Below are 25,333 nucleotides of genomic sequence, written 5' to 3'. Positions count from 1 at the left end.
TGAAGTTTACCTATGATGAAAATTACAGGCCTCTCATCTTTTTAAGTAGGAGAACTTGCACAATTGGTGGCTGACTAAATACTTTTTTGCCCCACTGTATATGCATATTATTAGTATATTTGTATAGAAAACACTCTGAAGTTCCTAAAACTGTTTGAATGATGTCTGTGAGTATAACAGAACTCATATGGCAGGCAAAAACCTGAGAAAAAATCCAACCCGGAAGTGGGAAATCTGAGGTTGGTCGTTTTTCAACTCATTCCCTATTGAAGAAACAGTTGGATATTGGTCATGTTGCACTTGCTAAGGCTTCCACTAGATGTCAACAGTCTTTAGAAACTTGTTTGAGGCTTCTACTGTAAAGGAGGGGCTCATAAGGGCTCTTTGAGTCAGTGGTCTGGCAGAGTGCCACAAGCTTGTGATGCTCGTTCATGTGAGAGTTAGCTCGCGTTCTATTGCTTTTCTACAGACAAAGGAATTCTCCGGTTGTAACATTATTGAAGATTTATGTTAAAAACATTCTAAAGATTGATTCTATACATTGTTTGACATGTTGCTACAGACTGTAACAGAACTTTTTGACATTTCGTCTGCTCCTAGTGAACGCGCTTTGTGAGGTTGGATTTATTTACAAAACACGCTAACAAAAGTAGCTATTTGGACATAAATGATGGACATTATCGAACAAAACAAACATTTATTGTGGAACTGGGATTCCTGGGAGTGCATTCTGATGAAGATCATCAAATGTAAGTGAATATTTATAATGTTATTTCTGACTTCTGTTGACTGCACAATATGACGGATATCTTTTTGGCTTGTTTGGTCTCTGAGCGCCGTACTCAGATTATTGCATGGTTTGCTTTTTCCGTAAAGATTTTTTGAAATCTGACACAGCGGTTGCATTAAGGAGAAGTGTATCTAAAGTTCCATGCATAACACTTGTATTTTCATCAACATTTTGATGTGGCGCTCTGCAAAATCACTGGATGTTTTTGGAACTACTGAACATAACCCGCCAATGTATACTGAGATTTTTTTATATAAATATGAACTTTATCGAACAAAACATACATGTATTGTGTAACATGAAGTCCTATGAGTGTCATCTGATGAAGATAATCATAGGTTAGTGATTCATTTTCTCTCTATTTGTGCTTTTTGTGACTCCTCTCTTTGGCTGGAAAAATGGCTGTGTTTTTCTGTGACTTGGCTCTGACCTAACATAATCGTTTGTGGTGCTTTCGCCGTAAAGCCTATTTGAAATCGGACACTGTGGTGGGATATAACAAGTTTATCTTTAAAATGGTGTAAAATACTTCTATGTTTGAGAAATTTTAATTATGGGATTTCTGTTGTTTTGAATTTGGCGCCCTGCACTTTCACTGGCTGTTGTCATATCGATCCCGTTAGAGGGATCCCGTCTACTCTGATACCCACAGAACACAACTGTGTAGAGTTTATGCAAATATTAGCATTGTAGCTCTTATCGCAAGGCTATGACTGTGTGATATCACCTCCCCAGTCAGCCTATTGTGTGTATTGACATTCATATTGCACTGTACAGCTTTACCTAAGGATTGGGGATCAATGAAATGGGGTATCAGTCTACTCAATACCCAAGCTATTTTTTCCCAACATCCTCCTCAGAGTTAACAGACTCCAAAACATCCACGTGACATGCAGTCATATTCAGGTCCAGATTGGTCAACAAGTTTATTTGTCACGTCAAAAATGTTATTTGCCACGTCAAATAGTGTTATTTACCATGTATCTTTTTTGACAAAGACCCAAACGGCATTCCATAGAAATCCTGGTTGAGAATGAAACAACTGAACAAATGAACAACGAAACAGCCTGGAATCAAACCAGGGACTGTAGTGACTCCTCTTGCACTGAGATGCAGTGCCTTAGACCGCTGCGTCCGTGTGTGTGTTAACTATTTAACTGTACAAGAATGCTTAAAAGGCAGATACAATTTTAAATATCAGTTATCGGTATTGTTTTTTTGGCAAGGAAAATATTGGTATCGGCCAAAAAATGTAATATCGGTGCATCACTATCAAAAACACTGCATTTCAAATAGCCAGCAATAATCTAATGAATTCAGGGCTAGTGAAATTATACCTAGGTTAAATATAAGCATTCCACAACCATGAGACCCACTTATTATTTAATTATTTAATCAAAATAGTTTAACCTGCTTTTTTTGCAATAATAACTGATCTGGTTTTCAAGTCTGTCTATGAAAATGCCCTTTTTGTTACAAATTTAACCAGAAACATGTCATTATTAGTGAATGTACCCACTTCTTGTAGCAGGCATTATAGAAAAGTAACACAGGTCTCATGAACAATCGCTCAAGCACAAGCCCACGTGCTAGCGAGAAGCCAGCTAATCTATATATTTCAACGTTAGCCAACTTGGAGCTATTTGCTTGCTAACAAGGTCTAAAAGTTGAATTGTTATTAACACACCCTTCTGTCCGTCTCCAACTGTTTGAACGGCATGCTAGCCTGTCCACTTTGTTCAGATGTTAATAAAATCTAGTGGATATCTTTTCTCATAATGAGAACGAGTTGCCAATGAGAATTAAAAACAAATTCCTTATATAATGGTGTTTTAAGCTATGACAGTCTTTGGCTAAAATGCTGCTAGTGTAACGGATGTGAAACGGCTAGCTTAGTTAGCGGTGCGCGCTAAATAGCTTTTCAATCTGTGACGTCACTTGCTCTGAGACCTTGAAGTAGTAGTTCCCCTTGCTCTGCAAGGGCCGCAGCGTTTGTGGAGCGATGGGTAACGATGCTTCGAGGGTGACTGTTGTTGATGTGTGCAGAGGGTCCCTGGTTCGCGCCCGTGTATGGGCGATGGGACGGTCTAAAGTTATACTGTTACACTAGCAGTATGTGGTACCGCAATGCCAACGCGAGCGACAAACTGAGCATTAATTTTCCAGAACCAACGTTCATTGATACTCCTGTTTCAGTAGTGTCTGCTCTGCATGCAATTTGCAGAGTTGAGACATAAAAATGACATAGTTAGAAAGGTTAACTCCTGTATTACAGTAAAATAATGTCTAAATGTGTTTCAGTCTCCATATGAGCCATTCTGTTGGACCAAACCTCAAATGCAAACAGCGAGTTAAAACCGCTTCATTTTTGTTGTTATGAGTGAGTGGCTTGGTGTTAGGGGGAGGAGCTGGGCCTGTAGGGGGAGGGTCTTGGTGTGTGTAACTATACACAGCCTCAGCAGAAGAAGCAAAGGATGAGACCAAAAAGACAAGAGAATAAGCAGACATAAACGAGAAATAAACAATACCTTGATTCTTGCGATACAGGCATTTGGAATATCGCGCCAAAACATGAATTCAAATAATCAAATTCAATACATAGCCCAGCCCAGCCCTGGTGTGTGTGTGTGTGTGTGTGTGTGTGTGTGTGTGTGTGAGAGAGATAAGAAGAGACGGTACCCTTTGAGCTTCTGGCAAGACTGCACTTGCAGAGGTAGAGAAAGAAAGAAAGGGATGACAGCAAAATGTTGTTGTTCCTCTAAGAGACAGGAAGCCTCTGTAATTCAGTGTCGCCGCTGACATATCACAACGCTCCAAGCCCAACCGCCGTTTCAGCATCACGTCTCATCTGATCAGTTCAGCTACAGAACTATTCCAAAACAACTACGGGTCAACCCACAGGCCCATAACAACAGACCATGGCTGGACTTGAGACAGAGTGCTGTTCAGATTCTGAGCAAAGGTCATACATAGCACCTAAAGCAACATTTTTACTGATTCAGCATTCACAATGTTGATGTGTTATAGGCCCAATTCAGTCTCTTAGTAACATATAGACAAACTTATTTTTGGAGTTCAACTGAGGCTGCGAAACTAGAGTGCTAAATAAGTGTTGAACAACTCCTACTATGGATATAGGCCCAACCCTCTAGGTCTGATCATGTATATTTTTCTCTTGATCTTTGATCCCCAAATTTCTAAGTCACTGTTACTACAGTAGCTGGCTAACATCTGGTACTTTACCCTGCACCTTACAGACTGCTTTGCCCTGTGTACAGAGTCATTGAGCACTGGTCACTTTAATCATGTTTACATACTGTTTTAGCCACTTCATACGTACATTCTGTATTCTAGTCATGGCTCATCCTATACAACTACTGCTGTACCCGCCTTTTCTACTAATATACTGTCTATACCAGTTGATATATATATTCCGGACTTTGACATAGCTCATTCTGATATTTTTTATTTATTTGTACTTATTGGATTATGCGCATATTGGATTATTGCTAGGTACTATTACCACATTGTTGGAGCTAGAAACACAAGCATTTCGCTGCACCTGCGATAACATCTGCATATCTGTGTACGCAATCAATACATTTTGATTTGATTTGTAGAGGATTAAACAGAACGATGGGGGAGGGGAGTTAGACAAAGGGGGAGGGGAGTTAGACAAAGGGGAGGGGAGTTAGACAAAGGGGAGGGGAGTTAGACAAAGGGGAGGGGAGTTAGACAAAGGGGAGGGGAGTTAGACAAAGGGGAGGGGAGTTAGACAAAGGGGAGGGGAGTTAGACAAAGGGGAGGGGAGTTAGACAAAGGGGAGGGGAGAGGCAAAAAGGGCCAAAAGTGGGATGGATGTGTGTTTGTGTAGCTGCTGTACTTTTCATATAGAAATATAAAATAGTGTGATCAACTGGAGTGCAGGAGAAATACGCTACAGATAAGCCTACTGGTACAATCTCACACATCTTGCTATCAGTAGGCTATCTACTTTTTTATAATGATTAACAATCTAATCAGTATAATGATGTCTAAATAACAATCAGACGTTAGGGTGGTTTAACAACTAAATCAAACATGCGCTATTAATGTTATTTGATAAAGTATACTTTTTTAGGTTTTAAATGTCACATTGGAAAACCAGGAAAAAAATACATAGGCAGGCAAATGATCGCACGTAGGCCTGGACGCATTGCTGGCAATAACTGCTATAGTTACAGAGTTACATTAAATAATAGGCTACAATGTCGCGAGTCATTTTACAAATTCAGCTCCTTGCAACATTTTTATAACATTACGGATAGCGATACTTTGTAGCCTGCTAAAAAAATATCACTTGATTGAACAAATTAGCTAGCGACCTGACACGTACCCTTGAAATACCAGTATGCTTCAGCAAGTCTTGCTTTGTAATAAAATAGTTTTTAATTAACTCTAAAACACCTGATTTTGGGACTCGAGAGAACAAGGTGTTCTGCTAGACTGTAGCCAAACACAACATTCCTTTAGCTAGACGCTAACTAAAGGCTGTCTGGAGAGCTGGCTAGCGAGAGGCAAGCCTTTACTCGCGGAATAACTTAATTAATTCCCAAGTTTTTAAAAAATAAGTAACTAAGCATCGAACGTATGTACGTGTTAAATAGATTTACAAAATGTTTTAACGTGGTACTCACCTCAAAATACAGCAACAACAAAAAAAGACTGACAAACGTCTAATATGGTTTGCTGTTCGAAAGTTGTCGTATGTTGCTGGAAAAAAACATTGTACGCGGAAGTACAAATTCAAGTGCACAATTTCCCCTTGACTGAATTTTTTTATCTGAATAAACCACTGGCAAAGTAATGCATGACGATGTCAAAATATATTACTTTGATGTAATAATACAGTTTTCAATATGATCTAGTTAAGCCAAATCTGGTTTTCATGTAACTTTCCCCATCCCGTTGTTTCCTGTTGGGCTTCCATACAATATTGTGTTACACGGTATTCGTTCCCCTCGTTCACCCATGGGAGTCAACCGTATCAACAGTTATTCAATGCATCTTCAATGTGTTTATGTAGCAACATTTTAGTTCACTGATAATCTTTCCACACATAAGGTAATCTGTGTTAAAATATTATTTATGGAATTGAACACAATGTCAATTACTGAACAGTTTGGTATGGAACACTGAGTGCATCCATAAATACATTTAGGTATATCCAGTAGAGGCAATGCTTTTGTTTCGTAAACTTCTGTTTCACTTAGAAATATGATCTCATATGTTTCACAATTCACAAATAGGCTATCACACAAAGTAATTCCGATTTAGGTAGTGTTGGCTGTTTGTGAAAGTTTAGGGCATGCACTTATCTTGGTTTGTCATCTTCATTTCCCTTCTACATATCCGGCCTTTACTACTGTGGCTCTGCTTCCAGTTGCATCCGAAATTGCAACCTATTCACGTTATAGTGCACTGGTCAAATGTAGTGCACACTATGTAGGGAAAACTATGCCATTTTCAGACTTTTTAATCAACACGTTTAATAAAGGTAGGCGACAGATTTTCATGACATAATATCCTTGGGAGAGGAGGCCATATGGCATACAACTCATTGAACTCAGTCAATTACACGTGCAAGAAAAATAAGACTATGGGAAACTATTGCCAATTGTTACTCATGCTCATGAAATCAAACCCTTCCATGATATAATGCAAACTATTCATGTAGACTAGATAAGGTCATTCATTACATTGTAATATAGGTCCAGGTTCGCCACCCTGTGGAGAAAGGATGCTCTACACCAGGGGTCTCAAGCAGGCCTATATAGGTGCCTCTTACTGTGTAAAGCACACACATTCACACAATGAGTTCAGTGCCAAGAACAGTCCAATCTCCAGAATAATGTTTATTGCTTTAGAAGTTATTAATATTTTTGTCTTATTTTTGCTCTTTCCATTTTTTCTCTTTACAATAAAACAAAGAAATGTGACATTATTTCACGGCATGATAATTTTGGATGTGTTTACACATACATTCACAAAGGAAAGAGTATTTACAGTGGTGTTGGTAAATGCCACACAGAGATCATGAAACAGAGATTTCTGGTAGAATCCAACAAATATAGAATTACATGACCTTTACAATAGGGCTTTCACACCTAATGTTACACCGCCACCTGTTACAAACCATACCATATGAATCTGTACAATGTGGGGTAGTTAGGATGCACTCTGTGCTTCAAAGTGAGCAACATGGAATGGAGAAGTTGGTTTGTGTCCCTAGTTGGTATTGAGATACTTTGTACCTCTTGTTTTAGTTTCTACAAGGGGACCCATTGCCTAAATGTAGCCATGGATAAAAAGCTTAGTCTCAAAAATAATCTACTTTTTTTTTTTTTGGTAGTTGAAAGAATGTGCTGAAACCAATTTTACTCACATTTGAGAAATGACAGAACAGTTACACTGGGTGGATGCTAACTATAAAAATAACACTACCAGAATATTTAAACCCAAAGGGCATCTTGGAAAATGACCAAAGGGCACAATTAGCTGGGGTTGAGAAAATATGAGACAATTCCCCATATATGAGTCCTCCTCATAGAAAAAACATATTTCCAGCGCAGATACTCTGACTGCTGTTAATTATCTAAAACTTTAATACACCTATACTTGTCAATTTCCCAACATTATTTAAATACGTAATTCAATCACACCAACACAGCTAACTTTTATAATGTTGATAATAATTAAATGTAATGTACACCATAATAAAATATATACAATGAAATATTGATACAAATTCTAGATTTTTCCAGCTCTCTCTTCCTCTCCCTCTCACTGAAGAAAGTTAAGCAATTGAAATTGGCATTAAACAATAACAAACAAACAAGTATGGAGTTAGAAATGTGCATTACAATACCAGAGCATTACATTAGCAGAGCAAAATGACTAATTGTTTGGATTTGGGGGATGATCATTTTTCCCAACAAACAACTAACTGTAGCAGCCTCCTATAAAGACCACCAGCTGGCAATGTTTGACTATGTTTTGAACAGACAAATACATACCGGTACCCAAGAAAAGGAATCCCCAAAAAACTAAAGTAATATCTCCGTCAGATATAATTTCATGTGGTCATTATTGCAATGAATCTTATGTGTGTGTATTGTAGTGTTGTTTATTATTGTTATAGCATTATATTTAAATGTTATTCATTATACATTGAGTTATATTTATGCAGTTTGACGGACCCATTGCAGTAACACGGTAACATAGCACAGAACAACGTGCAATGCTGTTAAAGCTCAAAATATCACTGAAACCTTGAGACAATAAAATGTGTTGGAGAACATGATGAATAAGTAGTACACATATATCTGAAACATGGAACACTCTCAGTAATGTCGAAATCAGCAAGCTCACTATCTCAGCTATACAAGTCAACATGTAAAGAGAGAGAAGAAGGGTGGAGAAAGAGAAGAAGGGTGGAGAGAGAGAGCGGAAGGGTGGAGAGAGAGAAGAAGGGTGGAGAGAGAGAGGAAGAAAAAAAACAGAGAGACGGGGCAAGATGGCTCAAATAAAGGACAACATAACAGATGAAGGGAGCGAAAGAGAGAAGGAGAGAGAGGAGGGAACGAGAGAGAGAGAGAGTTATCTATTAGAATCTATTAGCTCTGGATCAATTTTAGAGTCTCTGTCTCCCTGTGTCGTTCAACCAGAGCCATGGAGGGAGAGAGGGATAGAAGGAGGGACGGAGGGGGAGGGGTGAGGGGCACCAGGCTCTTGAGGGGATGGGGGGATACAGGGGGAGGGAGGGAGGAGAGAGGTGGCAGTGCTCCCCCTTTCTTCCCCTCCACCAGGATCTGTGATCGAACGCTCAGCCTGGTCTCCTTGGTGATGCTGAAGTCAGGCTCGTTGTCTGAGCTGCAGTCACTCAGATCTGTGATCTCCAGGTCCGAGTCTGACTCTGGGTCCTGCTTCACCCCGCCTCGCCGCTCCGATGGGCTCTGTCGCCCCCCAGCACCACCACCAAGACCCATCCCTCCTAGACCCAGCCCTAACCCTAACCCTAGCCCCAACCCAAGCCCCATGCCTGGGGTATTGGTCTCCCTTCTCTCCCTCTCACCAACAGAGCCCCCGTTGCCAATGTCCGTCCGGCCCAGCGACAGAGCACCAGGGTAAGGAGGCAGGCAGAGTCTGGGCTGCCCACCTGCCGTGCCGTTAGTAACCCCGGTCTGGCCCGCTGCTCCTCTCTCCCCCCCTCCTGCCACTTCCCCCGGGGGGAGTAGGGAGGAGAAGGGGTGAGGCAGCTGGCCCAGGCTGGTCTGCAGCGGGTTGGGGTAGAAGTGGGAGGGGTAGAGGGAGCCTGGGGGCAGTTTGGGGCAGTTGTTGAGGGAGAAGGCCCCTGAGAGGTAGGGATTGAAGCCCCAGGGGTAATCGAAGGGAGGGTTGCGGGGGTAAGGACCCAACAGGGACGGGGGCTTGGAGTAACAGGGAGCGGCTGGAAGAGAACAGAGACACAGAGACAGAGGTTAGCTCTCTGAAGGGGTAAAGGTCTCCTGACATACCACATCCAAGCATGTTCACTAATTATGCTCTGCAATAATTAGCAATGCAAATCCACAGCTATGCGCTGGGGCAAAATGGGAGCGCTGTTGATTTGAATAGAACCCTGATCTTAGTCTATATGCCTGCCAGACCTATTCACACATTCAACTGGTTCACAACAAATATTAACATGATGAGAGATATGCTCTCTGGCAAACTCAAATATCCTGTTAATAACAGAATAGTTATGCCACTGTAATAAAATAATACTGTCCATGAAAAAAGGAAAATGGACTGTGGTAAGAGAAATCCAGTTATTTAGAAAATGTGTCTGTTTTGGCCGTGTGTAAAGTCCAGGTGCTTCGTGAAGTCAACTAAATCATAGAAAAACACAACTCGCACACCCTGGCTCCATCATACTTGAATATACAGTTGAAGTCGGAAGTTTACATACACCTTAGCCAAATACATTTAAACTCTGTTTTTCACAATTCCTTACATTTAATCCTAGTAAAAAATCCCTGTTTTAGGTCAGTTAGGATCCCCACTTTATTTTAAGAATGTGAAAGGTCAGAATATTAGTAGACAGAATAATATATTTCAGCTTTTATTTCTTTCATCACATTCCCAGTGGGTCAGAAGTTTATATACACTCAATTAGTATTTGGTAGCATTGCCTTTAAAATGGTTTAACTTGGGTCAATCGTTTCAGGTAGCCTTCCACAAGCTTCCCACAATAAGTTGGGTGAATTTTGGCCCATTCCTCCTGACAGAGCTGATATAAATTTTGGCCCATTCCTCCTGACAGAGCTGGTGTAACTGAGTCAGATTTCTAGGCCTCCTTGCTCGCACACGCTTTTTCAGTTCTGCCCACACATTTTCTATAGAATTGAGGTCAGGGCTTTCTGATGGCCACTCCAATACCTTGACTTTGTTGTCCTTAAGCCATTTTGTCACAACTTTGGAAGTATGCTTGGGGTCATTGTCAATTTGGAAGACCCATTTGCGACCAAGCTTTAACTTCCTGACTGATACCTTGAGATGTTGCTTCAATATATCCACATAATTTTCCTCCCTCATAATGTCATCTATTTTGTGAAGTGCACCAGTTCCTCCTGCAGCAAAACAGCCCCACAACATGATTCTGCCACCCCCGTGTTTCACGGTTGGGATGGTGTTCTTCAGATTGCAAGCCTCCCCCTTTTTCCTCCAAACGGTGGTCATTATGGCCAAATTTTTGTTTCATTAGACCAGATGACATTTCTCCAAAAAGTACCATCTTTGTCTCCATGTGCAGATGCAAACCATAGTCTGGCTTTTTTATGGCGGTTTTGGAGCAGTGTCTTCTTCCTTACTGAGCTGCCTTTCAGGTTATGTCGATATAGGACTCGTTTTACTGTGGATATAGATACATTTGTACCTGTTTCCTCCAGCATCTTCACAAGGTCCTTTGCTGTTATTCTGGGATTGATTTCCACTTTTCGCACCAAAGTACGTTCATTTCTAGGAGACAGAACGCGTCTCCTTCCTGAGCGGTATGAAGGCTGCGTGGTCCCATGGTGTTTATACTTGCGTACTATCGTTTGTACAGATGAACGTAGTACCTTCAGGCGTTTGGAAATTGCTCCCAAGGATGAACCGGACTTGTGGATGTCTACAATTTTTTTTCTGAGGTCTTGGCTGATTTATTTTGATATTCCCATGATGTCAAGCAAAGAGACAATCAACTTAGTGTATGTAAACTTCTGACCCACTGGAATTGTGATACAGTGAATTATAAGTGAAATAATCTGTCTGTAAACAATTGTTGGAAAAGTTACTTGTGTCATGCACAAAGTAATGTCCTAAATGACTTACCAAAACGATCGTTTGTTGACAAGACATTTGTGGAATGGATGAAAAATGAGTTTTAATGACTCCAACCTAAGTGGATGTAAACTTCAGACTTCAATTGTATCACTTAAAACCAATGTGGGACTTTTTGTCTTCTTCTATTAGACAAAAGCAGAAACCTGATTAACATAACAGCTGATTAAATGTGTATGTGTATTACATCAGCTTCCCTATATGCATCATTTAATAACAACTGAAACAAAGGCGGTACATCTGAGGTGATACTGGGAAAAAAAAAATTTTTAGCGCGAACAAAATAACTCTCTATGACCCTGACTGTACTTCCAACAACAAACAGCAAACTCAAAGATTTACCCCATATCTCTCTCTCTCTTCCTCTCTCTCTCCCCCTCTCCATCTCTCTCCCCCTCCTTCTCTCCTCCCCCCCTGCTATGCAGGGCTAATTTGACAGTGCTTGAGTCTCTGTGTGCTGGGCCAGAAGTAGCTGGCAGACACATGAATATTGAAATCAGTCAGGCAGGCCTCACTTGCTTATGAAAACACAGTAATGGGCGCCCACAGGCCACAAACTGAAGCCTGCACCCTCAATTAGGGCCTTCCTGCCTAGGAAGGGATTAGGACAGGAGGGACACATGGGAGGGAGAGGAGGGTAAGGAGTGAAGGAGGGGGGAATAGGACCTGAGGACAAACGGAACAGGGGGGCCAGGTTGTGATGGGAAGGGGAGTGTATTCACAGTGAACACACACTAACTCACACACACATATTCACTGTACAGTGAGGCAACACATTCTGATGCAGCAGCAGGGCTGAAGAGCACACATGGAGTATCCAGACAGACAAAGGCATCTGTACACACACACGCACAAACACACACACATACGCCCGCATGCTCACCCACACACAAATGCACACACAAAAAACACACACATACATGCACACATTCGCGCACGCAAGCACACAAATAAAACACACACATGCAAACTGAGGGATTATATAAAGGGGACATGATTACACTGACATTAATTCCAAAAACCTTCATTGAGCATCTGCCTCATATCACTGTAATAATACGATAGTATATCCTGTAGATCACTCCCGTCTAACCCTTCCCGTCACCTGGAGGAGAGTATGAATTGGAGGCAGTAAAGGGACAGATTTGCTACTGCAGTGAACATGGATTTGATCTTGTTCTCTCTCTCCTTATTTCCTCTATCATTCTCAATCTCCACTTTCCACCTTCCTTCCTTCCTTCCTTCCCTCTCTCCTCTGTTCTTTACCTTCCCTCTCTCCTTTACCTTTCCTCTCTCATCTGTTCTTTACCTTTCCTCTCTCCTCTGTTCTTTACCTTCCCTCTCCTCACCTCTTTTTCCCTCTCTCCTCTGTTCTTTACCTTCCCTCTCTCCTCTGTTCTTTACCTTCCCTCTCTCATCTGTTCTTTACCTTCCCTCTCTCATCTGTTCTTTACCTTCCCTCTCTCCTCTGTTCTTTACCTTCCCTCTCTCATCTGTTCTTTACCTTCCCTCTCCTCCTCACCTCTTTTTCCCTCTCTCATCTGTTCTTTACCTTCCCTCTCTCATCTGTTCTTTACCTTCCCTCTCCTCCTCACCTCTTTTTCCCTCTCTCATCTGTTCTTTACCTTCCCTCTCTCATCTGTTCTTTACCTTCCCTCTCCTCCTCACCTCTTTTTCCCTCTCTCCTCTGTTCTTTACCTTCCCTCTCTCCTCTGTTCTTTACCTTCCCTCTCTCATCTGTACTTTACCTTCCCTCTCCTCCTAACCTCTTTTTCCCTCTCTCATCTGTTCTTTACCTTCCCTCTCTCATCTGTACTTTACCTTCCCTCTCCTCCTCACCTCTTTTTCCCTCTCTCATCTGTTCTTTACCTTCCCTCTCTCATCTGTTCTTTACCTTCCCCCTCCTCCTCACCTCTTTTTCCCTCTCTCATCTGTTCTTTACATTCCCTCTCTCATCTGTTCTTTACCTTCCCTCTCCTCCTCACCTCTTTTTCCCTCTCTATTCTGTTCTTTACCTTCCCTCTCTCATCTGTTCTTTACCTTCCCTCTCCTCCTCACCTCTTTTTCCCTCTCTCATCTGTTCTTTACCTTCCCTCTCTCATCTGTTCTTTACCTTCCCTCTCCTCCTCACCTCTTTTCCCCTCTCTCCTCTGTTCTTTACCTTCCCTCTCTCATCTGTTATTTACCTTCCCTCTCCTCCTAACCTCTTTTTCCCTCTCTCATCTGTTCTTTACCTTCCCTCTCTCATCTGTTCTTTACCTTCCCCCTCCTCCTCACCTCTTTTTCCCTCTCTCATCTGTTCTTTACATTCCCTCTCTCATCTGTTCTTTACCTTCCCTCTCCTCCTCACCTCTTTTTCCCTCTCTCATCTGTTCTTTACCTTCCCTCTCTCATCTGTTCTTTACCTTCCCTCTCTCATCTGTTCTTTACCTTCCCTCTCTCATCTGTTCTTTACCTTCCCTCTCTCATCTGTTCTTTACCTTCCCTCTCCTCCTCACCTCTTTTTCCCTCTCTCATCTGTTCTTTACCTTCCCTCTCTCATCTGTTCTTTACCTTCCCTCTCCTCCTCACCTCTTTTCCCCTCTCTCCTCTGTTCTTTACTTTCCCTCTCTCATCTGTTATTTACCTTCCCTCTCTCATCTGTTCTTTACCTTCCCTCTCTCATCTGTTCTTTACCTTCCCTTTCTCATCTGTTCTTTATCTTCCCTCTCTCCTCTGTTCTTTACCTTCCCTCTCTCCTCTGTTCTTTACCTTCCCTCTCTCCTCTGTTCTTTATCTTCCCTCTCTCCTCTGTTCTTTACCTTCCCTCTCTCCTCTGTTCTTTACCTTCCCTCTCCTCCTCACCTCTTTTTCCCTCCCTCATCTGTTCTTTACCTTCCCTCTCTCATCTGTTCTTTACCTTCCCTCTCTCATCTGTTCTTTACCTTCCCTCTCTCATCTGTTCTTTACCTTCCCTCTCTCATCTGTTCTTTACCTTCCCTCTCTCATCTGTTCTTTACCTTCCCTCTCCTCCTCACCTCTTTTTCCCTCTCTCATCTGTTCTTTACCTTCCCTCTCTCATCTGTTCTTTACCTTCCCTCTCTCATCTGTTCTTTACCTTCCCTCTCTCATCTGTTCTTTACCTTCCCTCTCTCATCTGTTCTTTACCTTCCCTCTCCTCCTCACCTCTTTTTCCCTCTCTCATCTGTTCTTTACCTTCCCTCTCTCATCTGTTCTTTACCTTCCCTCTCCTCCTCACCTCTTTTCCCCTCTCTCCTCTGTTCTTTACTTTCCCTCTCTCATCTGTTATTTACCTTCCCTCTCTCATCTGTTCTTTACCTTCCCTCTCTCATCTGTTCTTTACCTTCCCTTTCTCATCTGTTCTTTATCTTCCCTCTCTCCTCTGTTCTTTACCTTCCCTCTCTCCTCTGTTCTTTACCTTCCCTCTCTCCTCTGTTCTTTATCTTCCCTCTCTCCTCTGTTCTTTACCTTCCCTCTCTCCTCTGTTCTTTACCTTCCCTCTCCTCCTCACCTCTTTTTCCCTCTCTCATCTGTTCTTTACCTTCCCTCTCTCATCTGTTCTTTACCTTCCCTCTCTCATCTGTTCTTTACCTTCCCTCTCTCATCTGTTCTTTACCTTTCCTCTCTCATCTGTTCTTTACCTTCCCTCTCCTCCTCACCTCTTTTTCCCTCTCTCATCTGTTCTTTACCTTCTCTCTCTCATCTGTTCTTTACCTTCCCTCTCCTCCTCACCTCTTTTTCCCTCTCTCATCTGTTCTTTATCTTCCCTCTCTCCTCTGTTCTTTACCTTCCCTCTCTCCTCTGTTCTTTACCTTCCCTCTCTCCTCTGTTCTTTATCTTCCCTCTCTCCTCTGTTCTTTACCTTCCCTCTCTCCTCTGTTCTTTACCTTCCCTCTCCTCCTCACCTCTTTTTCCCTCTCTCATCTGTTCTTTACCTTCCCTCTCTCATCTGTTCTTTACCTTCCCTCTCTCATCTGTTCTTTACCTTCCCTCTCTCATCTGTTCTTTACCATCCCTCTCTCATCTGTTCTTTACCATCCCTCTCTCATCTGTTCTTTACCTTCCCTCTCCTCCTCACCTCTTTTTCCCTCTCTCATCTGTTCTTTACCTTCCCTCTCTCATCTGTTCTTTACCTTCTCTCTCTCATCTGTTCTTTACCTTCCCTCTCCTCCTCACCTCTTTTTCCCTCTCTCATCTGTTCTTTACCTTCCCTCTCTCATCTGTTCTTTATCTTCCCTCTCTCCTCTGTTCTTTACCTTCCATCTCTCCTCTGTTCTTTACCTTCCCTCTCTCCTCTGTTCTTTATCTTCCCTCTCTCCTGTTCTTTACCTTCCCTCTCTCCTCTGTTCTTTACCTTCCCTCTCTCCTCTGTTATTTACCTTCCCTCTCCTCCTCACCTCTTTTTCCCTCTCTCATCTGTTCTTTACCTTCCCTCTCTCCTCTGTTCTTTACCTTCCCTCTCTCCTCTGTTCTTTACCTTCCCTCTCCTCCTCACCTCTTTTTCCCTCTCTCCTCTGTTCTTTATCTTCCCTCTCTCCTCTGTTCTTTACCTTCCCTCTCTCCTCTGTTATTTACCTTCCCTCTCCTCCTCACCTCTTTTTCCCTCTCTCATCTGTTCTTTACCTTCCCTCTCTCATCTGTTCTTTACCTTCCCTCTCTCATCTGTTCTTTACCTTCCCTCTCTCATCTGTTCTTTACCTTCCCGCTTTTCTCAATCATCTTCTACCTTATTGTTACCGCTGTCACCCCTCTCCCTCTCGCCTCTTATCTCTCCTCTTCTCTCTCTAACCTGAGCTGAGGAAGGGGAATGTGTCCAGTCTCAGTTTGTCTCCCTCTGGTCCCGGGGCTGTGGCCACTCGGTCAAACAGGGAGGTTCCTCTCCCTGACTCTGGCAAACGAGGGAACAGTGACTGCAGGGCCTGGGAGAAAGTGTGAGAGACAGAGACAGAAAGAAAACATTAAAATCTGCTCATGTCAGTTAAGCAATCAATAGCAATTAATTTCATCAGCAAATAAAAACTAGACTTGTCTATAGGATCCTCAACCTCCTCTTTAAATCAGCATGTATTTAGGGTAAGTCATTTGATGGAGATGGCACCCTGTAGTGTGGTGCAATCACACCAACAGTCACAGCAAGGACAGGATAAAAGGAAGTGCCAGGGGACTGAGAGGGAGAGGAGAAGGGAGAACAGAGGAGAAGATGAGGAGAGGAGGTAGGAGGACACAGAGGCTCAAAGACTCAAAGCCAGGAGAAGTACAGAGTCAAATGGAGGCCTACGATTAAGTGGGCACAAAGGATAAACGACGAGAGATAGAGGGATTGGGTGCCCTTCGAGGAGGGAAGAGTGTGAGGGGACAAAGGAGGGAAAGGATTGATGGAAGGGAGAGAGAGACTAAACAACATAATAGCTGTGGGGTAAGAGAGAGAGAGAGAGAGAGAGAGAGAGAGAGAGAGAGAGAGAGAGAGGAGAATGTTTGTGTGTGTGTGTGTGTGTGTGTGTGTGTGTGTGTGTAGAGGTGCTTTAAAACAGGAAAGGGAAAAGAGGCCAAACAAACGAAACGGTTAAGTCACACAGAGTCGAGGGAGACAGAGAGAGAGAGGGAGGATTTCTCTTTTTTTAGAAGAGCTGGGATCAATAATTTCTGTCACCCCTCAGCTCCAAGTTTGAAAAGTGAGACTGTACTTCCAAGCTGCATGATCTGGATTGCTTAACCAAACCTGCATTAATGACCGAACATTGATCTGATCTGACGTATCTACTTGTCTTTTATTTCTTTCATTTTCAATCGATGACAGAGGGATAGGCCATCCGAGACGGGAATGTGAGAGGGGTGGATAACGGCTTCTTTTGTTTTAAGGACAAGTTAAAACCATCTCTCCAGTTTCTCCTTCACTCTCTTTGTGACTCTCCTTTTCTGTTTCTATCTTTCAGGACAATCAGACTCTTCTAGTCATTTAAAGTTAACTCTATTCCCTTTTAAATACATTTCATGAATTAAATTAATAAGGACAAAATACTATTTGCACTAGTACTGCAATGTCCGTTTTTTGTATTTGTAAAAAATCTGTAAAAAATAATTGTCATAGCAATTTCTATATTCAAGCAAATGAGAAAGTATGAATCAGTTAGTGTTTCATTTGCATATATCATCACCTAAATGGACCCATCAGAAATATGCACCCTGAGCACATACCATTACTTCAATAAGTGTATCTATTGTTTCATTACAAACTGTAACAGGACAGTTTTATTCATACAACCCCTCTGGTGGTCCAAGAACATTTATCTCTGTAAAAATTTCAAGATGTCTCTGGGCAAATAATAAGTGAAGAACATTTTATCATGATCAGGACTGCTGCTATTAGAAACAGTGAATAAAAGATGTATGATAAGACACGCGGAATACAATTGATCCTCCCGTAACTGAAGACTGAATACACAGCAGGAGTCTGTACAGTACAATCTGCAGTTCCCTGAGACCAAATGGATTTTAGCTAGACCCGCTGAATCAAATCAACATTAATAAACAATCAAGTATGGAGTTGTGGCAACCATATTTCCATCTCTCCCTCTCATTTTCCTCCCTTTATTTCTTTCTTCTTTTCCCCAATGTTTGTCGTTGATGGTTCTCAGGAATCTGCTGGTCTTCTATCCAACTTGTCTTTTAATGTTGGTGAATTCAAACATGTACTGTTCAAATGACAGCTCCCTTTAGACAATGTGATGGATTGTGATAATAGCGGGGAATAACTTGGAGTAGCTGTCTATTCTGGAAAACCTGTCGTTCCTGTCCTAGTAATCCTCTCTTTCTCTTTTCCCTTCATAGCCTCCTCCATCCATTACCCTTTCTCTCTGTCCCTCCCTCTGTCCTAAACTCCATTCGTTCCTCTCTCCCTCCCACCCTCCCTCCCTCACTTCCTCCGTTCCTCCCTCCGTACCTCGGGTGTGAGAGGGCTGCAGTCGGGCGCGGCGGAGCCCCCATTGAAGTGGTTCTGGAGCAGGAAGGGGGAGCTGGCCATGTCCAGCAGAGGATAGTTCACCAGCACCACCTTACTGAAGTTAAACTTGTAGGTGAAACGCTTCCCTTTGGTTTTGTGCAAAATACGCTTATTATAGTAGTACCTGGGTGGGGGAGGATGGAGAGAAAGGTGAACGGGAAGAGATTAGGAAAGAGGGAATGGAGAAAGGAGAGAAAAAAATAGGAAGAGTTAGAAACAAATATCCATGTTTTCATGGATGGTTCACCGCAGGGCTCTCCAACCTGCTTCCTGGAGAGCTACCATTCTGTAGGTTTTCCCTCCAACCTGCTTCCTGGAGAGCTACCATTCTGTAGGTTTTCCCTCCAACCTGCTTCCTGGAGAGCTACCATTCTGTAGGTTTTCCCTCCAACCTGCTTCCTGGAGAGCTACCATTCTGTAGGTTTTCCCTCCAACCTGCTTCCTGGAGAGCTACCATTCTGTAGGTTTTCCCTCCAACCTGCTTCCTGGAGAGCTACCATTCTGTAGGTTTTCCCTCCAACCTGCTTCCTGGAGAGCTACCATTCTGTAGGTTTTCCCTCCAACCTGCTTCCTGGAGAGCTACCATTCTGTAGGTTTTCCCTCCAACCTGCTTCCTGGAGAGCTACCATGCTGTAGGTTTTCCCTCCAACCTGCTTCCTGGAGAGCTACCATTTCTGTACCATTATGTAGTTTTCCCTCCAACCTGCTTCCTGGAGAGCTACCGTCCTTGCTTCCTGGAGGTTTTCCCTGCTTCAACCTGCTTCCTGGAGAGCTATCATCCTGCTTCCTGGAGAGCTTTTCCCTCCAACCTGCTTCCTGGAGAGCCATCATCCTGTAGGTTTTCCCTCCAACCTGCTTCCTGGAGAGCTACCATTATGTAGGTTTTCCCTCCAACCTGCTTCCTGGAGAGCTATCATTCTGTAGGTTTTCCCTCCAACCTGCTTCCTGGAGAGCTACCATTCTGTAGGTTTTCCCCCCAACCTGCTTCCTGGAGAGCTATCATCCTGTAGGTTTTCCCTCCAACCTGCTTCCTGGAGAGCTATCATCCTGTAGGTTTTCCCTCCAACCTGCTTCCTGGAGAGCTACCATTCTGTAGGTTTTCCCTCCAACCTGCTTCCTGGAGAGCTACTGTCCTGTAGGTTTTCCCTCCAACCTGCTTCCTGGAGCTACCATCCTGTAGGTTTTCCCTCCAACCTGCTTCCTGGAGAGCTACCATCCTGTAGGTTTTCCCTCCAACCTGCATCTAGCACACCCAATTTTAATAATAAGCTGGTTGGTAAAATCAATCAGGTTAGTTACACCTGGGGTTGGGGCAAAAACCTACAGGAGGGTAGCTCTCCAGGAAGGGTTGGAGAGCCCTGGTCAACAGTAATGTGTTCCCTTAACAGCAGGGGGAACAACACTGGTCCTCCAGGGCTGAACTCCTGCTGGGTTTGTTTCTCCCTGGCATCTCACTGATCAATTCATGTTTTGATTTGATAAAGTCTCCACACACCTCGTTAGGCAGGACTAATTAGGTCCCTGAGTAAAACCAAAAACAAGCACATAAACAACATCCCTCCAGAGCCTGATCTGACCTGCTGTGCACCGTTGACATACAGCAATTATTATGTAAATATGAAATATATTTGGGAAGGGCCCGTAAGTAAGTATTTCACTGTTTATCCACACCTGTTGTTTACGAAGCATGTGATGAATACATTTGATTTATTACATGTACAGTATATTTACAGAAATATGATGTATTACATGTACAGTATATGTACAGAAATATGATGTATTACATGTACAGTATATGTACAGAAATATGATGTATTACATGTACAGTATATGTACAGAAATATTATTAATTACATGTACAGTATATGTACAGAAATATTATTCATTACATGTACAGTATATGTACAGAAATATTATGTATTACATGTACAGTATATGTACAGAAATATGCATAATAGATATACATCAACTCTTGCTGTCAGTGCTTCTGGCATCATTCACAACTGAAGTGCCTCTTTGAGGGCGGGACTACAGTGTGAGTGGTGCCTCTTTGGAAACAACCTCAGGTCCCAATCACTCCAACTCTACAGTGCTTGTTTCCTGTGCCATCTACTGAGGTGTCACAGGCTACAGTACCTGTCAGAATCCTACACTGTCAGATACTACATACTGCCATATGGTTCAGATGAGAGGGTTGGTACAGAGGTGAGGTGGGGTGGGGGGTGTTCTCAAAACTGAATAAAGAATAAACACATTATATTAAGCTGGTGACTGCCCTGATACATTCTTAGACTTTAAATTACTATTTTAAGCATGCAAGTCATTTAAAATCCTGTATAAGCTACACTGCAGATGTAAGGTAACAACTTCACAGGCATACAGACCTGTACACAGTGCATTCGGAAAGTATTCAGACCCCTTCACTTTTTCCATATTTTGTTACGTTACAGCCTTATTCGAAAATTGATAACATTTGTTTTGTTCCTCATCAATCTACACACAATACCCCATAATGACAAAGCAAAAAATGTATACAAATTCTCAAACTGAAATATCACATTTACGTAAGTATTCAGACCCCTTACTCAGTACTTGGTTGAAGCACCTTTGGCAGCGATTACAGCCTTGAGTCATCTCGGGTATGACAATACAAGCTTGGCACACCTCTATTTCTCTGCAGATCCTCTCAAGCTCTGTTTGGTTGGATGGGGAGTGTCACTGCACAGCTATTTTCAGGTCTCTTCAGAGATATTCGATCGGGTTGAAGTCCGGGCTCTGGCTGGGCCACTCAAGGGCATTCAGAGACTTATCACGAAGCCGGTCCTGCATTGTCTTGGCTGTGTGCTTAGGGTCGTTGTCCTGTTGGAAGGTGAACCTTCACCCTAGTCTGAGGTCCTGAGCACTCTGGAGCAAGTTTTCATCAAGGATCTCTCTGTACTTTGCTCCATTCATCTTTCCCTCGATCTTGACTATTTCTCTAGTTCCTGCCTCTGAAAACAACCCCACAGCATGATGCTGCCACCACCATGCTTCACCATAGGGATGGTGCCAGGTTTTCTCCAGACGTGATGCTTGGCATTCAGGCCAAAGAGTTCCATCTTGGTTTCATCAGACTAGAGAATCTTAATTCTCATGGACTGAGAGTCCTTAGGAGCCTTTTGACAAACTTCAAGCAGGCTGTCATGTGCCTTTTAATGAGGAGTAAAAGGCACATGATTGTTGGAGTGCTGCAGAGATGGTTGTCCTTCTGGAAGATTCTTCCATCTCCACAGAGGAACTCTGGAACTCTGTCAGAATGACCATTGGGTTCTTGGTCACCTTCCCGACCAAGGCCCTTCTCCCTTGATTGCTCAGTTTGGCCGGGCAGACAACTCTAGGAAGAGTCTTGGTGGATCCAAACTTCTTCCATTTAAGAATGATGGAGGCCACTGTTCTTGGGGACCTTCAATGCTGCAAAAATGTTTTGGTACCCTTCCCCGGGATCTGTGCCATGACACAATCATGTCTTGGAGCTTTAGGAACAATTCCTTTGGACTTATGGTTTGTTTTTTGTTCTGACAGGTGTGTGCCTTTCCAAATCATGTCCAATCAATTTAACTCCAATCATGTTGTAGAAACATCTCAAGGATGATCAATGGAAACAGGATGCACCTGAGCTCAATTTCCTGTCTCATAGCAAAGGGTCTGAGTACTTATGTAAAAAAGGTATTTCTGTTTTTTATAAGTTAGCAACAATTAAAAAAAAACTGTTTTCACTTTGTCATTATGATGGGGTATTGTGTGTAGATTGATGAGATACATTTTTAAAATCCATTTTAGTATAATGTGGAAAAAGTGAAGGGGTCTGAATACTTTCCAAATACAATGTATATCAGTATGTATCCACCACAAACGGTTCGGGCCCTCGCAATGATTTGTACACTTTTGCTTTGCGTAGCAATTGTGCCGCGGCCCTTAATTGAGCAATTAAGCTAGGCTAATCAAGAAGGCTAATTATGGCCCCAGCCAATTCATAACAATTAGACCCCTACGACAGCCCCCATTAACGAGAGGGCAGGGGAAACCAGGGAGGGCGGTAACAGGGTGTGTGTGTGTGTGTGTGTGTGTGTGTGTGTGTGTGTGTGTGTGTGTGTGTGTGTGTGTGTGTGTGTGTGTGTATTTTCATTTGCATGAGCAAACAACGAGTAGCGGTGGGGTGCGGGGTAAATTCAATAGAATGATGTATAGCAGAATAGGTAGCAGGGCTATAGCTTAAATCACATAGCAATGCGTAGAGTTTTGAGACAAGTATTTCTGAGAAGGCAGAAGGATTTATTCTCAGTAGGTCTAAATACAAGCTATTTTATATGGGGGATTAATTGCAAAATTCTTATAGAATTTTTTATACGAAGGTTTAAGAGTGAACTTTTCCATTTGGACAATGGAAAATAAGGTGAAATCGAGGATATTGACATTTTATAAGGTAAAAACATAATATTTTTCTTTCCATTTTTACTGACATGGAGGGAGGTGAATGGGACACATAGGACTTAAATCCACAAAAAATAAATATTGCTACTTTCTCTGGCTTCTTTTACTGAAAAATATCAGAAAAAGTTCACACACACACACACACACGCACACGCACACGCACGCACACACGCACGCACACAGTTCCTACCTTAGCGCCCTGCTCAGCTTATCGTAGTTCATGTGGGGTTTGCATTTCCGGAGGCCCCACAGTTTGGCCACCTCGTCAGGATCCTTGATGACAAACTCTCCGTATTCCCCCTGCCAGGAAATCACACTCTGGTACTCCTCCTTCTGCAGCAGCTCCAGAATGAAGTGCCAAAGCTGAATCTGTCGCGAGCCGGGGCTCGACTCAGGCTTGTAGGCCCAGTCTGGGAAGGCAATGCCTGAGGAGGAGGAGCAGGAGAGTGGGAGGATGAGATTGAGGCCCATTGGTTTGTGAATGGTGAGTGCTGGCCAAAGGGGCTAGCTGTCTGGATGACTGATGGAGTGATACAGTTAAGGGATGATGTGGTTAATATCATAGAGCATGCTTACAGCAATGTTGCTCTGTGGTACTACTAATGGCCTCTAGCTTGGACCCGCTAGCTGGTCAGTTAGATTTCTACTCTCTTTCGGAGTTGATGGATGCTACTTACATTTTGATAATACTTGAATTCTAACTGCCTGCTGCCGTACACTTTTAATATAATTAAATAGCTCATCAATTGAACAAGAATTCTGGCTAATTAGCCCTTGCAGAATAAGTAAGGAAACATGAATTGTAACAAATTAGAAACGTTATTTGTTCACTGATGTGTGTGGAAAGTTTTTGGTTATTCATAAATAACAAATTATCTTTATAATGCAGACTTGTTGGGGTATACATATTGACCATTAGAAAACACTAGCTATCAAGGCCTGGTGTACTAAGCAGTAACACAGGGAAAAATAATGCAAGGGAATACAGGTAAACCTACTACAAATAGGTACATAAAGGTTAAGCGGTAGGAATAAAGCATTTAGTTGAAGTGTAAATAAAGACAGTTTGGTAAATTAGCATCAAGGTTTTTTGTTGTCCATTTTATTCCTGCTAATAATAACAGCTAACACAAAACATTGCACAGGTACAGCACTTTGTACATCTCCCCTTAGTGTATAACTGGTATCTGCCCTCCCCCAAAAGTGAATCAAATGTTCCTCCACAACCCTAATAAATTCCCCAACTCCCCAAACCACGTACCCCGGCTTCCGCAAAAAAGTGCCCCCATCCTGCTTGCCTCACCTGGAGTCCAGAGGGCAGGGACAGGGGGGGTGAGCAACAGATCACTGACACAGTTACAGTCCATGCCTCCACTACACCTGAGAGATGGGGAGACAGAGGAAGAGAAGGGGAGAGAGGGAAAAATTCTAATTTAATTCAAATTACTTTTATTTCCTGTGAGAAAAGGTGGGAGAGAGGGATGAGTTAACCAAGTCCGAGGTGAGAGATGACCTGCAGAGCAAAGGGCAGGGGATGTTTTTACACCATGGTTTTGAGTCCCTTATATCAACGTTACATATAGTATATATCAAGAGCTTTTGTAGATCATGTGTTGAAGGCGTGATCTAGCAGGGTCAGAGAGCAGTAACTGATGCAATGTGGTGGACATCCCTACAGTATTTTTAAATAATATGAGAAATTCATCTCTTTAAACTTGAAGGAGCAGGATAATGAGGTGATAGATAGACGATGTTTTGATCAAAAAGTGGGAGTAGAGAGTAGTGATTCATTCCAAAATGGTTAGTGGTTTAGTGGTTATAACGGCTATATTGACAAAGACGTAACATGAAAGACTGATATATTCAATTTACAATCATTTAAAATAATTCATATTTTGTAATACAATGAGGAGAAAATTACAAAAATAGACACTAAAATGAGAACCAAGGCCAGGAGTGTAAAAACAAATAAAGCTGAAGTATTTTCATATTTTCACATTACTAATACCTAATACCTAAGATTAAATGCCCAAAAATTGGAATTGGGTTGGCTAGTGAAATTCACAACAGGTGAATGTACAGAATAAATACATCCAGACATGTTTATTGGCCAGCAAACTGTTGATCAGCAGTCTTTCTGTCTGAACATTCACATCATTTTATTTCTGAGAAAATAACCTCTGAATATAGAAATTAAACTGTGAATTAGGGCGGCAGGTAGCTTAGTGGTTGGAGCGGTGGGCTCTAAATACCCGAGCTGACAAGATGGAAAAATCTGTCGACGTGCCTTGAACAAGGCACTTAACTCTCATTTGCACCAGGGGTGCCATACTACTATGGCTGACCCTGTAATATGAGTGAATATGACTAAAGACAGAGTTGTAATTCGGTGAAATACTAAGGATGAACATCTGTCAATGTTAGGATGAAGTGAAGTGAGACGAGTTCAAGAGATTGGATACAGTTTGGACATTACAGTTTCATCTTGGTTGTTTTACAAACCTCAAATGGAAAATAAACCTTGCCACTGCAAAAGTATCTTTAATGCTGGTCTCTCCATCTATCTCTCCATCTCTTTCTCTCTCTCTTTCCACTCTCTGTCTCTATTTAATTATGCTCTGTGAAATGTGGATTTTCCCTCCAGCATTGAAATGGTACGTGAATTATTGAGG

General features: G+C 42.4%; 2 protein-coding genes across 5 annotated transcripts in view; both read right to left on the bottom strand.

The window, feature by feature from the left end:
- The window catches only part of LOC139422642 (rho guanine nucleotide exchange factor 1-like), a 56,760-nt gene extending 50,987 nt beyond the window's left edge, over positions 1-5,773 (bottom strand). For 2 of the 4 annotated variants that reach the window (XM_071173796.1, XM_071173804.1), the window contains exon 1: positions 5,467-5,746. The gene's annotated coding sequence lies outside the window, so the exon portion shown is untranslated. Of the gene's footprint in view, positions 1-5,466 lie in introns of all 4 variants that reach the window. The other 2 variants (XM_071173822.1, XM_071173814.1) reach the window with 2 other exon arrangements.
- A 2,672-nt stretch (positions 5,774-8,445) lies between these two features.
- LOC139379926 (ETS domain-containing transcription factor ERF-like) lies at positions 8,446-24,028 on the bottom strand. Its single transcript, XM_071122507.1, has 5 exons — positions 23,965-24,028; positions 22,852-23,086; positions 18,132-18,315; positions 15,981-16,110; positions 8,446-9,278 (listed from the first exon to the last, which is right to left on the bottom strand). Exons 1-5 carry the CDS (start codon positions 24,026-24,028, stop codon positions 8,446-8,448), a joined length of 1,446 nt encoding a protein of 481 aa, XP_070978608.1.
- Between the last annotated feature and the right edge of the window lie 1,305 nt (positions 24,029-25,333).

This window comes from Oncorhynchus clarkii, chromosome 2 (assembly GCF_045791955.1).
Source record: "Oncorhynchus clarkii lewisi isolate Uvic-CL-2024 chromosome 2, UVic_Ocla_1.0, whole genome shotgun sequence".
NCBI lineage: Eukaryota > Metazoa > Chordata > Actinopteri > Salmoniformes > Salmonidae > Oncorhynchus > Oncorhynchus clarkii.
This window is presented reverse-complemented; position numbering and strand designations above follow the sequence as displayed.